The sequence below is a fragment of the Erpetoichthys calabaricus genome, chromosome 5 (genome assembly GCF_900747795.2).
Source record: "Erpetoichthys calabaricus chromosome 5, fErpCal1.3, whole genome shotgun sequence".
NCBI lineage: Eukaryota > Metazoa > Chordata > Cladistia > Polypteriformes > Polypteridae > Erpetoichthys > Erpetoichthys calabaricus.
In genome coordinates this window covers 105,003,226-105,024,191 of record NC_041398.2, presented here as the reverse complement: position 1 = coordinate 105,024,191, position 20,966 = coordinate 105,003,226, and the positions used below count along the sequence as shown (strand labels likewise).

The 20,966-nt window shown below is 36.9% G+C and overlaps 1 protein-coding gene across 1 annotated transcript in view; it reads left to right on the top strand.

Annotated features, from left to right (window-relative positions):
• The window catches only part of afap1 (actin filament associated protein 1), a 152,058-nt gene that overhangs the window by 20,872 nt on the left and 110,220 nt on the right, over window positions 1-20,966 (top strand). Inside the window, 2 exon segments of the mRNA XM_051928217.1 lie at window positions 12,169-12,297; window positions 12,911-12,993. Of these exon segments, the coding sequence (XP_051784177.1) occupies window positions 12,169-12,297; window positions 12,911-12,993 (212 nt within the window).

Genomic DNA, 20,966 nt, shown 5'->3' with positions numbered 1-20,966 from the left:
TTTAGCCTCTCTTATACTGTGGCATTCATTTGCTCACAGCAGCTTCTGCTCTGGGTTACCACCTACCCCACACAGAGCTCTCGGTTTGAGGTGAGAAATGCTTTGTTCCTTTCCTGGTCAGCGTTCTACAGACATGTTTTCAACTTGTTTTTTTTGTTCAGGAGCTTGTCTGCTTCTTTGCCTTTGGTCGCACCATCTGGTTGTGGGCATTACTGCAGTTTGTCTTTGAGATTTTTACAAACAAAGTGTCTTATCTAGTGTAGCTAGCAAAATTACTCCTGCTAGGCTAGGTGATGCTCTGTTAGCTGCCATTATTAGCAAGGCAAAAGCATGGTTTGCATGTCCTCTCTCTCTCTGTCTCTCTCCCTCTTTCTCTCTCTCTCTCGCTTCTTGCAGTTGCCACCTATGCAAGTTTGGACTTCTGGCAACCTCATCTAAACTACAGTATAGACGAATACTTCACCCTCACAGTCCAACACAGTTGCCCTCTGTAGGAAAGGGATTGCTTTCATCTCTATTGCAGCCTCACTCTCTCAGCTATGGGTTCTGGCTAAGGACAGCCAGATTTGGCCAGGTTAAGCTGTAGCTTCATGAGAAGAGCAGTTAGTAAGGGTGTGGGTGATATTTTTAAAGGAACAGATAGGGGTCATCTCATTGGCTTTTTGGGTGCACATAAGTCCATTCTCTTCATTCACCACTATGTGTAAAACTACATTCTGATGATGGGCCCTTTCAGGAAAGCTGAGACTTTTAGCTGGCAATAAGTGTGTCTGGCAGTAGCTTCCTAAGCCAGGATTTGGATTCCAGCCTGGCACAATTAATAAGGCCAGCCTGTCCTATACTATTATAAAAGTTCCAATCAGACTTAAGTAGAGGTGCAGTAGTACAAAGTGGTTAAAAGGAACAGAAAAAAAAAAACGCAACTCCCCCTGGCTTTTAATGTTACACCAAAGAATGGATAGGAGTAAATATAACTACTGCAACATTAGACCACCTCATTACAAAAAAAATGGTAGAATCTTTGTTTGGAAGTTTAATAGCAAAAGTGAAACCAAAAAGAGTGTCAAAATGTTTTTTTAAGCATCCTAAATAAAGCAATAGGGTGCTAGTCTATTAATGGGCTCCCTAATGCAAATACCCACACTTGTACACATACCAGGAAAATTTAGAATTGCCTGTTAATCCCACAGTGCCTGGTCTGTGATGGCAGCTTAGTGCAGGAGTTCTGACCTCTCCACAGTGTTCTGACCCACTTATTACTGACCCCTTGCTGCAACTTAATACATTTTTATTACAAGTGGTTTACCTTACACAGTCATGCATTACAGCAAACCTGTCTCACAGAAGCCATTTTGAAACCTTCAGCTTTCCAAAGAAGTAACCAAAGATCTGAATGAGTCTACATGGATTGGGATTCAATGAAAACCGTATTGCTGGAATAATGTAATGCCCTGAGTGAAAACATGCAAAACCATTTTTCTGATTTGAAGGCAGAAATAATCTGTTTTAAACTTGGGTAGACGAAGTTATAGAAAGAGATATGTTTTATACAGTCCATTGTCTCTCATAAAGGAGAAGGGTCTTACATAAAGAAATTGTGGCATGCAGAAAAAAGTAGTGTAACCAGAAAGACAGGAAATATAAATTTTCTTAAACTCAAAAAATGGATCCAGTTTCTTTTCTGCTCTAAACTTGAATGAAGTAGTTTCTAGTGATGAGTGGCATCACACTGAAAGTTGGATGATCTGAGGGATTTTTTTAGAATGGGTGGACTTGTCCAGATGCCATTTCCTTATTATAAGCTTCTTAGCATACAGTATACAGACAAGTCAGTATGTTCTGACTGTAACCCAGGAACTCGGACATCTGCCAACATTAAGTTTTTCTTAGACTTTAGCATGATGATATCCCAAAAAGAAAAAGCAATGAACTTTGACGTTAAGATTGCAAAAGAAGGTGCCTTCTGATCATTTCTACCTTATTTCGCAAAGCTGAATCTTCACCTAGGCAATTACTATAATTTTTTCAATACAAAAGCAGATGCTATATAGGCCATTGAATTTTTTTAATCTTACTCTTCCTTCCCTGTTTAATGGCTGATCTTATTTTCTTTCATTGTTTAATGCAACATACTGCTTTTGTTACAATTAATTAAGTTGTGTTAATTTGTTATTTCACTTGTCTCTCTCCTGTACTATTATTAGTAGAAGTAAATTCCACAAATAGGCAGTTTTACTAGGCTCTAGGTATTTAATTGGCAAATGTGATGTGTTCTGTTCACTTGTAGTTTTCCTGTCAGGTAAAGGGATAATGAAGCTTACTTTAAAGTTGACCAACTTTGAGTGATAAACTTTACATTTTAGGCTTTGCCTGTCATTGCATTTAAGTTGCTACTAATTTTTGTTTTCAGTTTATTGAGCTAATAAATGAGGATAAGAAAGTGGTTGTTGATATTTTTATTATAGCTGATCCCTTTGGAATTTTAAAGGAGTGGGAGTTGTTCTGTTAGTGCTTTGGTTTGTCTTATAAGCTGGAGGTACAATTTATGTGTTTCTTGTTTAATTTTTAGAGCACTCGGAGGTCTTGGACTGATAGAGGAAGGAGGGGATTTTTACAGCTGTAGTCCCTTTCTTTCTGTTGTGTGCTGGGCTATTACCATTTATTTTCTTCAATACTTGTCTTTACTTACTGTACTGTCTTTGCTTTGGATTATTAGTGCCTACATTGTGGAATGTACAGGTCTTTAATTTGCAGATGGGGCTTGCCTTATTCTTAAAATTCCTTTACTGACAAAAAGTCATGTCATTTTCTAACCTGATTAATCCAGATCAGGGTCACCAGAGCCTATCCCAGCTAGCATAGGGCACAAGATAGGAAAAAAGCCTGGACAGGGCACCAATCCATCACAGGGATAACCAACCCACACACACACAGACACACATACACCAGGTCTAATTGAGCATCACCAAGTCACCTAACCTGCATAGCTTTTGGACTTGCAAAGGAAACCGCAACCGGAGCAAACCCACCCAGACAGTAAGAGAACATGCAAAGCCCATGCAGGGAGGAACTGAGAAGAGAACTTGGACAGCAGTCCTACTACTGTGGTATGAAATTGATATTGTGTAGTGCAATAACATGTATTATAAAGTAATTGACCATATGGGATTTGGCCCAAGGTTCATTAGTATAGTTAAAACATTATATTCATACCCTCATGCCTGTATTTATTATAGAGTTTCAGTAACATTTTTTGCATCCGATTTTAGTTGTAGTAGTATTTTTGTTGTGCAAACTACAGTAAAATTCTTGCTTACAGATCAGACCAGTATGCAATTCAGTGGGGTACTAGGCAGGGATAGCCATTATCCTCACTGCTCTTCCTTCTTTGGAACCTTCTTCACTTTCCACTCCAAGCTTAGACAATTTGCCTCCCAGTAAAACTGAAAACCCAAAACACCACATTTCACTATGGGCATTTGTTCTGCAAACTGTAAAATGTTACTAGTCTCTTTATTTTAATTCATATCTTAATGTAAAACTAACTGGGTCTGATCTGCCCTCTTACCTTTGAATCAACACCGTTTCCTTTGACCATTCCTGTTGCTAAGCAAATTAAGTGAATGTTGCTTAGTATGGGTGTTATGCTTCTGGGGAGAAAATGTATCTCCTGTGGCAAGCAAAGTTGAAAATAAACGATTTCTGAACACTCATTTTTTGAGTATTTCTGTGTTAGAATCCTGTAAACGGCAGAGGTGACTCTACTCCATTGGGCCCTTGAGCAAGGCCCTTAACGTGCAATTGCTTCATCATGGGTATGGTATTAATCTGCATCCAGCCCTGCAAGCAGGTACTCCAGCTTGCAGGGTAAACTTGGGGGTTGTTGGCAGGACTGGCACTCCAGCCACCATAAAACAACCTCACACTGTTCCAGTGTGTCACTGAGGTGTCACCTGCTGCAGTCAGGTCCCAATTCAGGTGGTTCATCGTGTGGTGGGTGTGACAACGTGCTATCAGCCCATGCTCCCAACCTCTCTTAGATAATAGTACTGTAGCAGCATTATTCAAAATTTGGTACTGAAGCGGATCATACAAGCATTTTCTTGTTTCATCTCATGCCTCTGATTTCCCTACATGTCCCCAGTCTTTGAAATAATAATTGTATATTAGCGCACTTAAAACTCCAAAAGGGCACATGACTATAATATACATATATCAGCACGGTCAAAACTCTGAGGGGGACCTGAGAAGGCCATGTAATCTGGGAATCTGCCCACTTCTGTAAACGTTGCAGATCTAGCACTATTAGAAGCACTTTATTATGTATCACCTAGTTACTGTGGTATATGATGGCTTGTGAGCATGGCCTCCGGTGAGCCTCTTATGGAACCAGGGGAAAGTGTGGCACTCTGCTTGCCTCTGACTCAAGGTGAATAGAGTGTAGCAGAGCCAGGCAGTGCAGGCTGGGGCGATGAAGCAGTTGGGAGTCAAGGTAAAGAAGTTACCCATTATTTGCTTTGGTATCATGTAGGTACCAGTACTAAGGTGCAAAAGCTGGCATTGGTACCAAAGTGAAAATATTGCTATCATTTCTGAAATCTCTGTCCGACAAAACTTTTTACATCAGTAGGCTGTTGTGATTGGTGACTCTTAATTGGCATGGTTAGATTGAGTATGGATGTGTATCTGTGTGACTATAGTCATAAGCCATAACCGAAAAGTACACTTCCTGCCAATGGTTTTTGGAGGTTTAAACCAGTGGACAATGTTTTCATGCTATTTCTCTAATTTAGAGTTAAAATGAAAACCCGATCTTCTGTGGATTATATGTCAGCCAGGTTGAAGATCGCTTCTTGACATCTGCTTGAATTTGGAGTCCTACAGAATGGTTGCAGTGGAATGAGTTAAGATGTCGTTTTATTTTTATTAATTGAAGGCCTTAATTTACAAGCCCATTCACTGGCAATTGTTTTCAATAATATTAAGTGAGCAATTAGAGTTAAGGTTACCTTCTTTACAAATTCTCCTTTTTTATAAATGTAAACATTCCTTATACGTCGGAAATACATGTGATCAAAATTTATATTTGGATGTGATTTTGTTTAACTCATTTTATTATGGTACATTAATTAACAGAAAATGCTTAATGTGGTCTAAAACTGCATGGAGATTTTTTAAAATAAGAAGTAGTAAAAATGCTAAAATGTACCACTTTTTTGACACAGCATCTGCTTAAGAAGTGATATAAGATGAAACAAATGAGTGCAACAGCATCTTAGACAGGCTTAGCAATACAGGTGAAAACAGCTGTGAAGGTTCAGAAGGAAGTAGAAGAATGCATTTATCAGTCAGCTTGCTTAGTATAATCTGATTCAGGGGATTTTGGGGAAGTTGCTTAAACCATAAGCAGCAAATTCTTGAGTGTATAGCAGTATTAAAAGCTGCTCTGGTCCTTGGCTGACATGACTGACTAACCATGCAATTTCACCACTACATACCGGAAGTGAGAGGATTTTGCTTTTGCATGAAGAGAGATGATTTGTTTTCATTCTTAAACTGCTGACTAGAAATAGCAAGTTTTATAAGAAAGCCCAAATATTTTCAACTATATATTTAGAATAAATGGACGATTTCTTACTCAAATATTGATTTATAATAATACCTATTTTAATGATTTACATTATATGCCAAAAATGGTTGTTTAGGACAGAAAGCTTGGCACAGGAATTGATAGGCAAAGGTAATGTTAAAGTGGAGAAGCCAAGCCTAACAATTTGATGCCCACCTCTTCAAGTCATTGTGGTTATAGGCAGAGGGTACCCAGGAAGAGAGTTTCTGACTGACTAGGACAAAGTTAGTGAGTTTCCACTAAAATGAATTTAAAATAGCTAGCCAGTCTAATACAGTACTGGTGACTTCTTGCTTATGAAAGTCAGTTTGGTTACTTTACCTTGCTGAGTTAGAGTATGAGAAGAATAGGGAGGAGGTCAAAGGCTGAAAAGTCTTGTGCTTGATTGGCAAGAAAGTGGAGAAGCCAACCCACCCAGCAGATAAAGCAGACCATTTTTTAAAGTCGGGTTTAGTGGAAAAACAGGACTCGTTTCACCTTTTAGATTTTTTTTTTGATACTATGTATTCAGTCTTATTTCTTCCTTTTATGTGTTTTAGTTTAATAATACATTGATTTAAATTGTTTTTAATTGGATTCAATTATTTATTATTCAAAAGTGATACCCATGTAGTTTTCCTGTAACAAAGTAAACATTAATCACAAATTATATCATCTTTTACAAGTCAGTCAGTCATTCTCCAACCCGCTTTATCCTAACACAGGGTCACGAGGGTCTGCTGGAGCCAATCCCAGCCAACACAGGGCACATGGCAGGAACTAATCCCGGGCAGGGAGGCAACCCACCGCATGACACACACACACACACACACACCGAAAACTAACAAATTCCTAATACAAGAAAATTGTATAAGGCGAAATAAAGAACAAAAAAAAAAATCACAGTAAAATATTTCACATTCAAGTTCAAGTTGATACAAGATGTGAAATTGTAAATGTCCATCTATCTATCCATCCATGTTCCTAACTTGCTTATTCAGGGTAAGGTCGTGGAGCAACTGGTGCCTGTCTCTGCAAACATAGGGCAAAAGGCATGAGTAACACCTGGACAGGGTTCCAGTTCATCACAGAAAATATAATATAAAGCCCAAAAGTAAAAACAACTATCACTCATTGATTAGGTAAAGGCAAGTCTGCATTTAAAGATTTAAACATAGGAAAATCAATGGCTGTTCAACCCTGAAGACAAATTATCATTAAGGAAATTTTTTGTTTCCATTTGTATTAGTAATAAAATAGATTGTAACATAAAACTTTTTGTTCTAGGTTTTATGGTCACCTTCACTCACCCACATTTGATATATTTGGAGATTCCAGTTGACTTAACTAAATGTCACTGATGTTTTAATGAAAATTTGGAATATTTAGAGGAAACTAGTCCAGTTGGGGATAAATATGCAAGGTACAAAGACACCAAAAGTTATAGTTATGGCTGGTTGAATGTGAATAATTGTATGCATGGAAATATTACGCACTTCAGACTGAATTGGGTGACTCCTGAAATCACAATATCAGAACTGAACAAGAACACATACTTACTTACATACATACATGATTAATTTCCAGTCTTACCTAGAAATTCCTTCCCCTGTGTCCATGTTCATGCAGACGTTTATTAGCCCGATGGCCCAATTACAGATAGTTTTCTGTCCTATGCCTGATACTACTGGAATAAGCTGCAACCCTATTAACCCTGAACAGGGTAGCGTGAGCTCAAAACTGATTGGACATTTAACATTTAAGCAGTGTTTTGTACATAAATACTTGTCTGACATTTGGAAACGTATATGACACCCCACGATATGAAATTAGACATGCCACTTACCTGTATCTCTACTAACCTTTTATCAATCTTTTTATTTATTAGACACAATTTGATGTTATTAATCAGGCATATCTCAGAGTTATGTGATCATAATCACATAAGCACTAAAATATGAGGGTGATTGGAAAAAAAATCCCTCCGCCTTTATACATTTTTAATGGATAGCAGAAAAGTTGTACATGTTCTGTTGCTTTGCTGTTAGCATACCAATTGAAGTTGTTGATATGTTTAAGGAAATTTTACTGTTACACATTAAATTAAATCCTGCACTGATCAGTCATTACCACTATTTAAGCAATCTGTGTTGACTGATTTTTTTTTAAATGTTGCATTCTCCCCATTTTGGTACAAGTTGTTTGGTGCTGCTGTTAATTCAGTACAGTACATTGTAACACTCAAGACTTTGAAACAGCAATTAGGAAAGATTTAGGGCCAGAAGAAAAATGTCGTACTACAAGTTGACAATGCTCGCTCCCACACTTTGAGTCTCCATAGAGAAGCAGAAAAGATGGATATTATAACCCTACCATTTGCTATACAATCTTTGTGCATGCTACTTGCATTTTTTTTTTCAAAACTGTTTGAAGACAATTGCGCACAACCTTATATTTTGAGTGTAGAAGCACAAAGAACGTTTACAACCTGGTAGCAGACATTTTTCCATGACAGCTTCTTAATATTTATTGTTTGTTGATAGGATTACAGAGAACACTGTGGAGATAATGTAGAAAAGTAAATGCAAATAAAAAATGGACTATTACAAAAACAATTTTGTGTTTCTTGCATTTAAATATTTACATACAGTAACTGAGGTAGAGGTGTTACTCTTCATGTAATAGTTATATAATTACACCAGCAATAAAAAAGTAAAATTTTTACACTTGGAACTGAGAGTAACATACAAATGAAAACAAGATTCCTTGTGTGATTTGGTGTTTTAAACATTTGGTAGTAAAACAGTTTTTATGACTTGCATGTAAAAAAATAGAATTAATTGTAATGAATCTGATAGTGTTAAAGTAATCATTCCCTTGCCAAACCTGAGCCAACATTGGTGTTTTTTTAATTGGAACAAAACTGAAATGGCATAGCTATCTAGCAAGTGATTAGTGACTATGAAATATAAAATTTGCAAGCAATAAAGAATAAAATTCAGAATAGAGCACAACAATTGTACTACAATAACTCCCAAGAATAGATGAAAAATTAGAATTCAAATAAAATCTAAAGCTTATTGTTGGTTGATGAGGACAGTACAGCTGCTGATATCCAAGAGAGATGAAGAGTTAGAAAGTCAAAGTAATTTTAAGAAATGTTCTGAAGAGTTTTGTTTCTAAGAGGCCCTTGAACATCAGTACATTTTAGGGCCCATTTACACTTAGGCATTTTTCTCGAATTTTAGCACTAGACCAAAACGCTCCTAAGCAACTTTCAAAGTCGTTTATCTTTGTTTCCAATGACACTCTTTAAACCCAAAAATTTTAGCAGGAAATGGCTTAGAAAACCCCTGCATGCAGCAGTTTTCAAGCATTTTTAGCCAAATGCTTATTCTATTGAAATCAATGGTAATGCTCATAAAATGTCAGTAAAAGAAAACAAAGTGCTTTGAAAGAGTTTTCACGGGAAATCAATGTCTAATAATGCTTGAAATAGTTCATTGACGCTAAAAAAATGCAAATGTGCCTGTGCTTCGGTTGTCTAGTGATAGTTACTGAGGGACAGGTCAAGTGTGCATGTGCCCTGCAATCAAGTTACAAGAATTCAACAAAAGTTACAGTATAGGTATGTATTTAGTTTTTAATAAGGTTTAAGTTTAGTACAGATGTTTTAACATATAGGCAGAATGGTAGCATAGAATTGACATTTCTTCCGTATAGGATTGATTGATATCTGGAACTGTGTCAGTAATACTTTTCAATTAAGAAAATACATTAAATCCTTTATGAAGTAAATTACATTCTAGTCCGTTTTACCATTCCGAGTCTGAGCCCCAGGTGAACATTGTCCTCACACTGTTTCATAATATCTTTAGCAAAGAACTGGATCAAAACTAAACAGACACTGTAATAATATGTTTCTTGTACCAGACTGTGCACAGCACACTCTTCCCATGCTGCTTGGTTGTGCAACTGAGCCCTGAAAATGATTGGTGCACCATCCAGCACATTGGCTTTTTACCTTACACCCAGTGCTGCCACGATAATCCCTCACTTCCAGTAACCCTAAATTGGACAGGTTAAATTTACCCTTTAGCACATGCAGGATTAAATGTATAAGAATACAACATATGTTCAATTCTTTTGAGATTATTACTGCTGTGTAAAATAACCCCTTCTTCACTAGCTGTTACTTGATGACAAAATCGTATGCTTGCATGATGTCATGGCTGACAGTAGCAGGCATTTTTATTTTGTAAAATAATGCAATGATTTTATTTTTCTTGTATCCCTACTTATGTGTTTACATACAGTACTTATTGACACCCACATGTAATCCTGGAATTGTTCAGGATTCTGCCTGCTCTATACAGAATCCAGAATTGTCCTCTCGCCTCCCTTTTCTGCAGAACAGGGTGAACCCAATATGTCCCATCACAACATCTGCTCTTTATTACAGTGATCACCAGGATTAAAATCACACAAGAGTATTACAACACCTCACAAATGGTAAAATGGAAGCGATGTGTTATATTTTTCCTGAAAAACTCTTTGTTGTGAACTCTGGAAAGATACTTATAAACACCTGGAACACGCCTTAAAAAGCTGGAAAAATGTTTCCAAAATACCATTAAAAAGCTTGAAAACTGCTAAATCCAGACAGAAGAGCAGCTTCAGCGACAGACTGCTGTCACTGTCCTGCTCCACAGACAGATTGAGGAGATCGTTCCTCCCCCAAACTATGCGACTCTTTAATTCCACCGGGGGGGGTAAACGTTAATATTTAACATTATACATAGTTATTGTCTGTTTTTTTCACCTGTATTATTATCATTCTTTAATTTAATATTATTTATTGTATCAGTATGCTGCTGCTGAAGAATGTGAATTTCCCATTGGGATTAATAAAGTATCTATCTATCTATCTATCTATCTATCTATCTATCTATCTATCTATCTATCTATCTATCTAAATACACAGTGAAAATTTACAGTGCAAGAGAACTGGCAAGAGAAGGGACACATTTAGCAAATTCTTAATAAATAGGTTCCTGACCTATTCTGTTCTACAATACCTGTTCTACAATAAATTTATATTTGTATTTATATCCAAACAGTTAAACATTTGCTGAGATTGATTGCACAATATTTAAATTACTTCATTTGCATGTTTCTGTCATATTTGGCTTCTCTGCAGGACTAGTAATGCAACTAGTACTATACTAGTAAGACATACTTATTCAAACATTTAAGATATCAGTCTTTTTAATCAAGATTTAAACTGGTTGTCGTATAGCTTAGCAGAGTCAAACCCAGAAACTTTGTAATGGTTACTGTTTAATTTGGACAGTACAACTCCTATTTGTTGACTTATTTTGAATATTAAGAGTCTTCACTTCGGGGGGAAAAAAAAAACATTTGTTAATGATGCTGATTATTTTAGGGAAACATCTGCAAAGTAAGTGTGTAATCTTTGAACCAGATAGAGATAATTATTAGAGAGGTTAGGTTTAAACGTCTCTAGTGCAGTGGTTCCCAAACTCAGTCCTAGATACCAACTGTGGCTGCAGGTTTTTGTTCATATATTTTGTCAATATTAGGATTGCAATGATAGGAGCAAACTATAAGAAAAAAGGACAAAATAATAGGAATTAAAGAGAGTTAAGCATTTAATACTATACACAAATTTCTAAATGTAGTATAAATGTAAAAATAATACTGCTGTGCTTTTCTAAATGTAGAATAAGAGGAGAGGAAAATACCAGCTAATTAATTGAGATCAATTACTCAATCACTCAAACAATGCTCAGTTATTATCACTAATTATGAATCTGGTTTGAACAAAAACCTGCTGCCACAGTGAGTCCCCAGGACTGAGTTTAGGAACCATTAGGCTAGACTATTCTGCACAATACTCTGACTGACTTTTCTAGTGAGACAACAGCACATGGGACAGCTAGGACAGTTGTTGATATTTGTTACACTGCTATGTTCAGTCAAGAAAAACATTAAAAATGTTCATCACCCATTATTTATTGTGCAAAATAACATTGAGTATGGCAAGAAAGGAGTTAAACTGCTTCTGGAAAATTGAGTATTGCATCTCCAGATATCTCAAGTTTGGTTTACAAGAGGAAGGAATGTAGGTTTAAAAAAATTAACAGGCAGATATTTATGTTGAAGTACTGAAATGGTGTTTCTCCACTCTAAATACAGTACTTTGAGGCACCACCACAAGTCATCATTTAAAATTGTCTTCAGATGGAACGTATTTCTTTAACTGATATGTATTTTGCATGATCTTTCTGATGATATTGGAGGGATTTCTTAGATTTGTCTGGCTTCTTAAAATGATCAGGTTTAATTGACTGTAGAAAGGCTTGAAAGCTCAATAAATTTAAGAGAGTTCAAGTCAATTCTAGGTTCCAGAGTCTTTGACAATCACAAGGATGTATTTGAATAAAGACTTAATTATTCAAAGTAATTAACTTTTAATCATTTATGCAAGTAGTATAACAAACGTCTTATAAATTCCATTTTTTATTGTTTGGTTTCAGCAATGGAGGAGCTTGTCCTGGAGTTGCCTCACTTTCTAGAACTCCTTGATCGTGAATACCTGAGTGCTGCCGTGAGGGAGAAAAAAAATGTTATTGCCAATATACTGCACAGGATACAAGCAAACAAAGGTTAGTGCAGTAAAGACATATTTTTCTACTTCTCTGGTGTATATGTCCATCATTCTCTATTTATTGTAAAGTGATTTTGCAGTGTAGTGCACTGGACTCTAAACCACAAGTTTCATGTTTTTTTTTTTATGCCAATGCCTCACTTTAACCTTTCAGGCATCCATAACACAAAAACTGTAAGCAGTTCTCCTTTTACCTTTTGAATAGTGTTCAGGAAAATATGCTTTGTAAAGTAATCTCACTGTATTTGACCCTGGTGTGCATAAAATGAATTACATACTAAACTGTAAGACTATTTTATTTGTTAGAGATGTAATTAACAAATGCCTAAACAATAGAGCTATCATCAGTCAAGATCCATCCTGAATCTAGATAAATTACTTAAATGAGCTTTCCATAATCTTATACCACTGAATATTTTATATTTAAAAAATATATAAGTATAATCTAAACATAGTTTATATACTGTATATATATAATTTAAAGGTGTGTTTTTCTGATTTTGCCATCAATTTGGTACATTTTAATTTATTTGCATTATTACTTCTAAATATTTGCTTTATATACTCTTAGAATTTATTAATTGTTTTCTTTCATTTCAATATGATTTCAGATCATCATCAGAAGTCTGAGGTGTCTAACTGCCTGCCAGCTCCACCACAAATGCCTCTCCCTGAAATCCCTCATCAGTGGCTGGTAAGTCCTGTTTAGTTCCATAATGCTAGATACACATTTTTTAAATTTTATATGACATACTGTATCTGTCTTTCAAGAATGATGATGAATGTAATCTATAGAAACTGCAGAAAAGGTTTTAATTTGTGTTATGCTCAGAGGCTATTTTTCAGTTAGGTCACAATATAGCGTGAAATGCTTTTTTTAAAATACAGAGCATAATGCAAAAAAGGAAATACTGTACATACATTAAACAAATAATACAAAAAATTGAAAATCAGACTTTGTGATTATTTTGTATAATTTTTACATCTGAAGGTGTAAACCAATGTCCGATGTATACAGTAATCCCTCGCTATATCGTGCTTCGCCTTTCGCGGCTTCACTCCATCGCGGATTTTATATGTAAGCATATTTAAATATATATCGCGGATTTTTCGCTGCTTCGCGGGTTTCTGCGGACAATGGGTCTTTTAATTTCTGGTACATGCTTCCTCAGTTGGTTTGCCCAGTTGATTTCATACAAGGGACGCTATTGGCAGATGGCTGAGAAGCTACCCAGCTTACATTTCTCTTTCTCTTGCGCTGACTTTCTCTGATCCTGTCGTAGGGGGATTGAGCAGGGGGGCTGTTCACACACCTAGACGATACGGACGCTAGTCTAAAAATGCTGAAAGGTTATCTTCACGTTGCTATCTTTTGTGCAGCTGCTTCCTGAAATGACATGCTGCACGGTGCTTCGCATACTTGAAAGCTCGAAGGGCACGTATTGATTTTTGCTTGCTTGTTTTTCTCTGTCTCTCTCTCTTTCTGTGCTCTTGACGGAGGGGGTGTGAGCTGCCGCCTTCAACAGCTTTGTGCCACGGTGCTTCGCATACTTAAAAGCCAAACAGCCCTATTGATTTTCCTCTGCCTTTATGACAGTCTCTGCTCCTGACTCCTTTGAAGAGGAAGATATGTTTGCATTCTTTTAATTGTGAGACGGAACTGTCATCTCTGTCTTGTCATGGAGCACAGTTTAAACTTTTGAAAAAGAGACAAATGTTTGTTTGCAGTGTTTGAATAACGTTCCTGTCTCTCTACAACCTCCTGTGTTTCTGCGCAAATCTGTGACCCAAGCATGACAATATAAAAATAACCATATAAACATATGGTTTCTACTTCGCGGATTTTCTTATTTCGCGGGTGGCTCTGGAACGCAACCCCTGCGATGGAGGAGGGATTACAGTAGTACATTATTAATTTTTTTCATTAGGCAGATGGAGTATGTTGATCTGTGGAAAATGAGGTGCCTCTAGGGTGTGGAAAGTGATGTGCATGTACAGCATGTTCAGGATGGGATTTATTTAAAGGAAACAGAGTGAGAAAGAAACAGAGAGAAAATCTACAAGATTGGATAGGGGCTGACGTGTGGAGCATGGAGATTCCACAAGGGGTACAAGGAAAAGTGTTGGCTTAAAAAAGTCAGAAGCTGCCTTAGAGTCATTGTGCAGAAGAAGTGTATCAGCAAGCTTAATTAGTATAGAAGTCCAAGTAAAACCAGGAATTAACTGTAATGGGGTTTTGCAACCCTCCATACAGATTTACATATTGCCTGTTAAACATAGGCTGTCAATTATCAATCAATATTTTTCACAATCAAAATCTCCTCCCTACAAATGTGTTTTTGGATAACCTGTGTTTATCTGGAAAAGAATGTACACAACTGTGGAGTTAGTAATTTATGAATTGCAATTACTGCTTGCAGATTCAGTACTTTTCTTATCGCCTTGCTATCTATTTTGGGCTCTAACATACCCTATTTTTTTAAAAGATAATAACACATATTTTAATTGCTTTCCGTATGTTAGTTTAATGTGTTATCGTGTTCCACAAGTCATAGGTCAGAATGACAGTTATAACTCCTGATCCTAATAAGTGTGTTTTATCTTATGATTCTATATTTTTGACAGTATTTATTTAAATTATTATTGCAATTAGTCAGAATTAATTTAATCGTTTGGAAGCAGTGACAAAAGTTAAACAAATAGGGTATGTACAAGTTTTTTAATCAGCTTTGTGCCTCAGTGTTAAATGTTTTTCATGTATTTAAACTTTGAAGATGTGGAGAAATACAAAAGAAGTGATTATGAAAGACACAGTGAAAAATAAGCATGTTTAGTAAGAGTGGTTAATATGTATCTGTTGGCTGGTTTTCATGAACAAATTTAATTGCGTAAATAGAGTATGTCCAGACCTGGATTGCATTAGGTTACATTTTATAGGTCTTTGCCAGTCTCTTCAAAAAAAAGTTAAGTGCCACCAAAATTACAGTATATCTGCTACCATGATCAACAATAATATATCAGAAATATAATGCAGCAGCACACAAACAGAAGTACTGTAAGTTTCTTTTTAACTCTGAAACAAGTAGCCACATCACTACTATATCACATTTCATGCAAAATATAATTAGAATGAATTTTAAATTATTTTTAATACATGTGACTTAGTAATTTTTAATGATATTAATTTTTATCATTATGTTCAATTTATTTGTTTATTTTTTATTTGCACCTCCATTTTTTTTTGCTGGCACCACCATGTGTTTCCAGTCATGTGACATGACTGTGACATAATCATAATTTTTAAGATCACTTCACTATACTTCATGTGTCCTAGATTTTTGAAATATGTGGAAAAACTTTGTTGCAGCTCTAGCTATTCAAAACAACAGTAAGGTTGTCAGGACTTTTGTTTTTTAGTTTGCATATTGGGCTTTGATGTTTTTATTCAGACACCTTTATGGCAATACTTGTTTTAGGCCTACGGTTTGTTCATTCTCATCTGCTGGTTCTTGAATGTGTTTTCTGCCTTTTTGTTTTCATGGCAGTACTTGTTCTGCCAGTGCAAATGATCAGATAATTTTATTTTAGAATGGACCAGAAGCTGAACAAAAGACTTAGCCAAAAACAATTTGGAAACATGGAAGACAGAAAATATCATCTGAACAAAATTGCTAACCAAACTGGTTTCCAGAGTTCACTATAATAACACACACAAAGCTCTTTGTTACCTACAATCATGAATAAGTCTCCATCTGTGGCTTTGGCTTATAAACCCATGGGTTTAATGATGTCATGTTGCATGACTTCCAATACTATGCATCTAGAAATGGAAATCATAAAATGGCTGCACCCATAAATAAAACAAAATTGTGTAATGGTAAACTGTAATAAAAGAAATACATGAATAGATACACTTATAGGCACATAATAATAATGAATAATGGTACAAAAATAATCTGTTATGTTCAAAGACACGTAAATAGAAAGTTTACAAAAAATTATAACTCTCTTAATACGTTTTTAATGACAGTAAATTTATAAATGTACAGTGGAACCTCGGTACACGTACAACTCGGTTTACGACCAAAAAGTTCACCAAACTTTTGCCTCGGTTCGCGACCACACACTCGGTATACGAACAAGCCAGTTTCCCTTCTGGTTTGTACGCGCCGATTACTGTATTTAAGCACGTGTTCAGCCTCTCCCTGTTCATTGTTCTCAATCAGACGTGCTTGCTTTACCTGTGAACTCTTTGTGCTCTACAGTATTTCGTGTGCTTTTGCAGTTAACCATGGCTTCTAAGCAAGTGAAGAGTGGTGAGAAGAAAGTGTTGCAATGTTACTTTTCTCTTTTTTCAAATGTTCATTCTTTTCCCTGTGCTTAAAACTCATTTAAAAAGAGTGTTTACAGTGATCAGGTTGTAATGCTATTAGCGTGAACTCCTGCAATGTTACTGTCTTGGTTGGCTTTTAAATAAAGTTCGGATTTGTTCAAATGTTCCTTTTTTTCCCCCTGTGCTTAAAACTCATTTTAAAAAAAGTGTTTATACGGTGATCGGATTGTAAGGCTATAGCACGAACTGCTGCAATGTTACAGAGAGAGAGGTGGGGATCGCGTGCTGCTGACAGGGGGGACTCGCATGCTGCAGAGAGAGAGAGAGAGAGAGGGGGTGGGGCTCGCGTGCTGCTGAGAGAGAGAGAGAGGGGGGTGGGGCTCGCGAGCTGCTGAGAGAGCGCAAGCCTGCGCGTGCAGCTGAGCAGGGAGCCTGGGTGTTTGTGTCAGTGTTATTCAAGTTTTTACATTAGTTTACTATTACACTGTGTAGTCTATGGTGTAATTAACTATATATTTGTGCTTAAAAATCTTTAAAAAATATATATTTACTTCCAGTTTGTATGGTCTGGAACGGATTAATTGTATTTACATACAATCCTATGGGGGAAATTGCTTCGGTTCACGACCAAATCGGTTTACGACCAGAGGTTTGGAATGAACTATGGTTGTGAACCGAGGTTCCACTGTACTAATTTTGCTTTTGTGGTATCAGACAGAACTGTTGGTTGGGAAGTGCTATTTTTTAATGTAAGCATTTTTATGTGACCAACACAAGAAAAATTAAACATTTATAACAGTTTTAAAGATAAAAGATTAAACCAGCACCTTGGTCCCAACCCACTTCCTCATAACTATGAAAAAGAGACTGGAGAAGCCTCGCTGTATGGATTGAAAAAAAAGGTCTCCAAATTACATATTAAAACCCACATCCTGACAAACTGAATGATCAATTAATTCCAACAGCAGAAAGATCAAGATCAGATTCTAAAAAATGACATCCAAAGATTAGCAGAGTAAGCCTTCTCTGTGTAGAGGTGAGATGGATAGCTGAGAGGTGTAGAAGGAGAAAGATATGGGGAGAGAGAGAAATACAGTAGCTATGAAGGTGAGTCATAGATGAAGGGCCAGTAGGAGCAGACTGGTGGGCAGTGCCAAAATTTAAGATGGAAAGTACGAGGGTCATTTAGATTGGTTATAGGAGCAGCACCAAGACCCCATAGGAGGAGTTTCAAGGTGTAAGATACAGGTGATGTACAAACTTAAACTGAATATTATGGTGATTAGGATTTTAGGAAGAGAGAGAGAAATGTTTTAAGAAGTAGTATTTGAGGATAATGGGGAGAGAAAGGGAGGTCACTCTTCCAAATTGATTATACTGGTAAAGGTCTGTACGTGGCTTTATGTAAAGCATCATAAAGTGCAGACATGAGTGTAGAAGGATGGGGATAGCTGTTAGGGGAAAATATTCTCTAAATCAGGAATAGTCGTAGCACATTTTACAAAGGATTTCGGTTTCCTCCAATCAAATATAGATACATAATATATTCTTATAACGCATATTCTTTAACATTACCGAACGGTTCCAAGTCTTTGGTACATATACGTTTACCTCTAGGGCAGCACAGTGGTGTAGTGGTAGCACTGCTGCCTTGCAGTAAGAAAACCAGGGTTCATGTCACGGGTCATCTGTGCATGGAGCTTGCATATGCTCCCTGTGTCTGTGTGGATTTCGTCAGTGTCCTCCAGTTTTTTCCCACTGTCCAAAGACATGCAGGTTAGGTGAACTGGTGACATTAAATTGGCCCTAGTGTGTGGTTGGTGTGTATTTGTGCGTGTGTGTGTGTGATGGACTGGCTTCCAGTCCAGGGTTTGCACCTTATGCTTGCTGAGATAAGCTCTAGCCACCGCAAATGACCCTGGTCTGGAGTAAGTAGGTTAGAAAATGACATAACATTTGTCTCTAAAGTGAAGTGTTTTATTTATATACATTCTTAAAAATAAAAGGTAATTAATTATACTTATCTCTTTGTTTCCTTGGTAACTTGTGCCAGGTACAGATGTTACAGAATGTCTTATTTAAACAAGCAGTCATAGTTTAGGGCCTTTTACAGAGTTGTACAGTAATTTTTTTGCTTACATAGACAAGAAGAGAAATCTAAAAATGTTTGTGAGAGAAAAGGAGAAAAGAGAAGATAATGGAACCTCAAATGCATTAATGAGAAATATGAAATAGCAGAGTTGTGGCCTCACATATAACACCTTGCATAGAATTCACACTAAAACATGGCATACGGACAAAACTAAAAATGTGCGTACACACAAAAAGATTCAGATACATAAAACTGTGTAAGCAAAGTTCTTCATACTTTCCCTTTATAAATTTTAATGCTCATGCATGATGTGGCGGGACACCTCTACGCTGGAAGGACTGGGGGAGGGAACATATCCAGAGCATTATCTCCACTGGAGTGCTAGGTGGCAGCCCCCCTGGGTTGCAGCAATGCCACAGACTCCCACAGGGCTCCCCCCCGGAAGTGCTGCCAGATTTAGGTCAGTGAGCACCTGGAGCACTTTTGGGTGCCTTATAAAAGGAGCCAGCAGCCATTACTCTGGAAGTCAGAGTCGGGTGAAAGAGGACAAAGCTTGCCAGGAGGAGTGGAGACAAAGAAAGAGAAAGAAAAGAAGGAGAAAGAAGGTACGTGTGTAGCAGAATTTTGGGGCTCACACAGTTTGAGATGCAAGCTGCTGCAAATATTGGTGAGACACTTATATTGTACATCTCACCACAACATTAATGAGGTGCATTTTTCGCATCATAGATATTTTTCACATTAATAGAGTGGAATTGCTTTCTATTTACATAAACAAATTAATTCTCTAAAGGCAACTTTATTGCAATGTGTATGTAGTCGAATTCTCTTCAGTCAGTCAGACTTCTTTTTTTGGGCACATACACCGTCCAGATCTAAACACTAGCGTGAACAGTCGCTCTCATACTGAAGAGTTTATAGCTGGAGGTGGAAATTGCTGTTACACTTTTCGTGGCATTACGCATGTACTTTGTTAGCCTGCCTGTGTTGATCAAACACAGGAAGCTCTGCAGTCTACTTGTGACTTTACGCTCTAGGAAGATAAGTAAATAAATCAAGATATATAGGTAAATAGCATTCAATCTGGCTTTTATACAAGTAACATATGAATGTTTTTCATGTAATGACCATCACAAAACATAATCACAAACAGGACTTTGCATGATACCTTGGCGAGCTCTATAAGCCCTGCTTTTTCTTTGAAGGACATGCATGTGACACATTGACTGGCATAACGATGCCTGACCTGTTACTGCATCCAAACGGTGCCATCTTTCGTGTTTATGCCTGGTGCAGCTGCATTGTTCTTATGTGTGAGTGGACATTTATTGCGGGAGGACTTCTGTTTTCTTTCGCCAATGTAGAACCCTCATCCTCATCTAAGTTCACCTCTGTTATAGCACATATTTATTTGAAAACATCAGTGTCAGTTCTGGGGGAGCGTGAACATGACTGAGAGAATAAAACTGAATAAAAAAAAAAATGCTAACTTTTACAAGTTCCATAAATTTACACCAGCTTTTACAGACTCAAATGAAGTGTATATTTTTATTCTATAATAGGAACAATAAGAGCAGCTACCTACTCAAAACAGTTGTGTTAGGAATCGATCCGGCGACCTCTTAATTACGAATCAGCAGTTCTTACCATTGCACTACCCAAGCTGTTATGTCAAGGTTGTACCCTAACCCAATTTCTTTTTCTACGGTTAAATTCTTAAATAAAAGCCCACTTTTTTTATATTTATACCTTTTGCGAAAGTGTTTGATATTTGGAGTTCAGTCTTCACACATTATACACTTCATGTCTAAATTATGTCAATTATTACTAAATATGAATATGAAAAACATTTATTATGTGTTCAACAATTCCTGCCTCGCATTTCATCTTACATTTACACAGATCGCTGTAGACATGGAACACACATGAAATGTATGTATTCCAAATGACAATATATTATTTAACCTATACAACTCCAGGCACCTCGCAGATAAGGAGCCTTGGCTTGAGCTGGAAGAACTTTTTGCCCGAGTTGAGCTCCATCGAGGTGGGGGATGGGATAGCAGGCTTCTTGTTGCAGTTGCTGATCGACACATTTACAAAACAAAAGACGCTGATGGAGAGGTGCGAAGGAATTTAAGGTGGGCTTCAGGGATTCTAGTGTTAAACAATGCCCAATGGAAGATCATTTTATATTCCATATAAAATAGAGAGGGGGGAAGAAAAGGTTTTACCTTATATT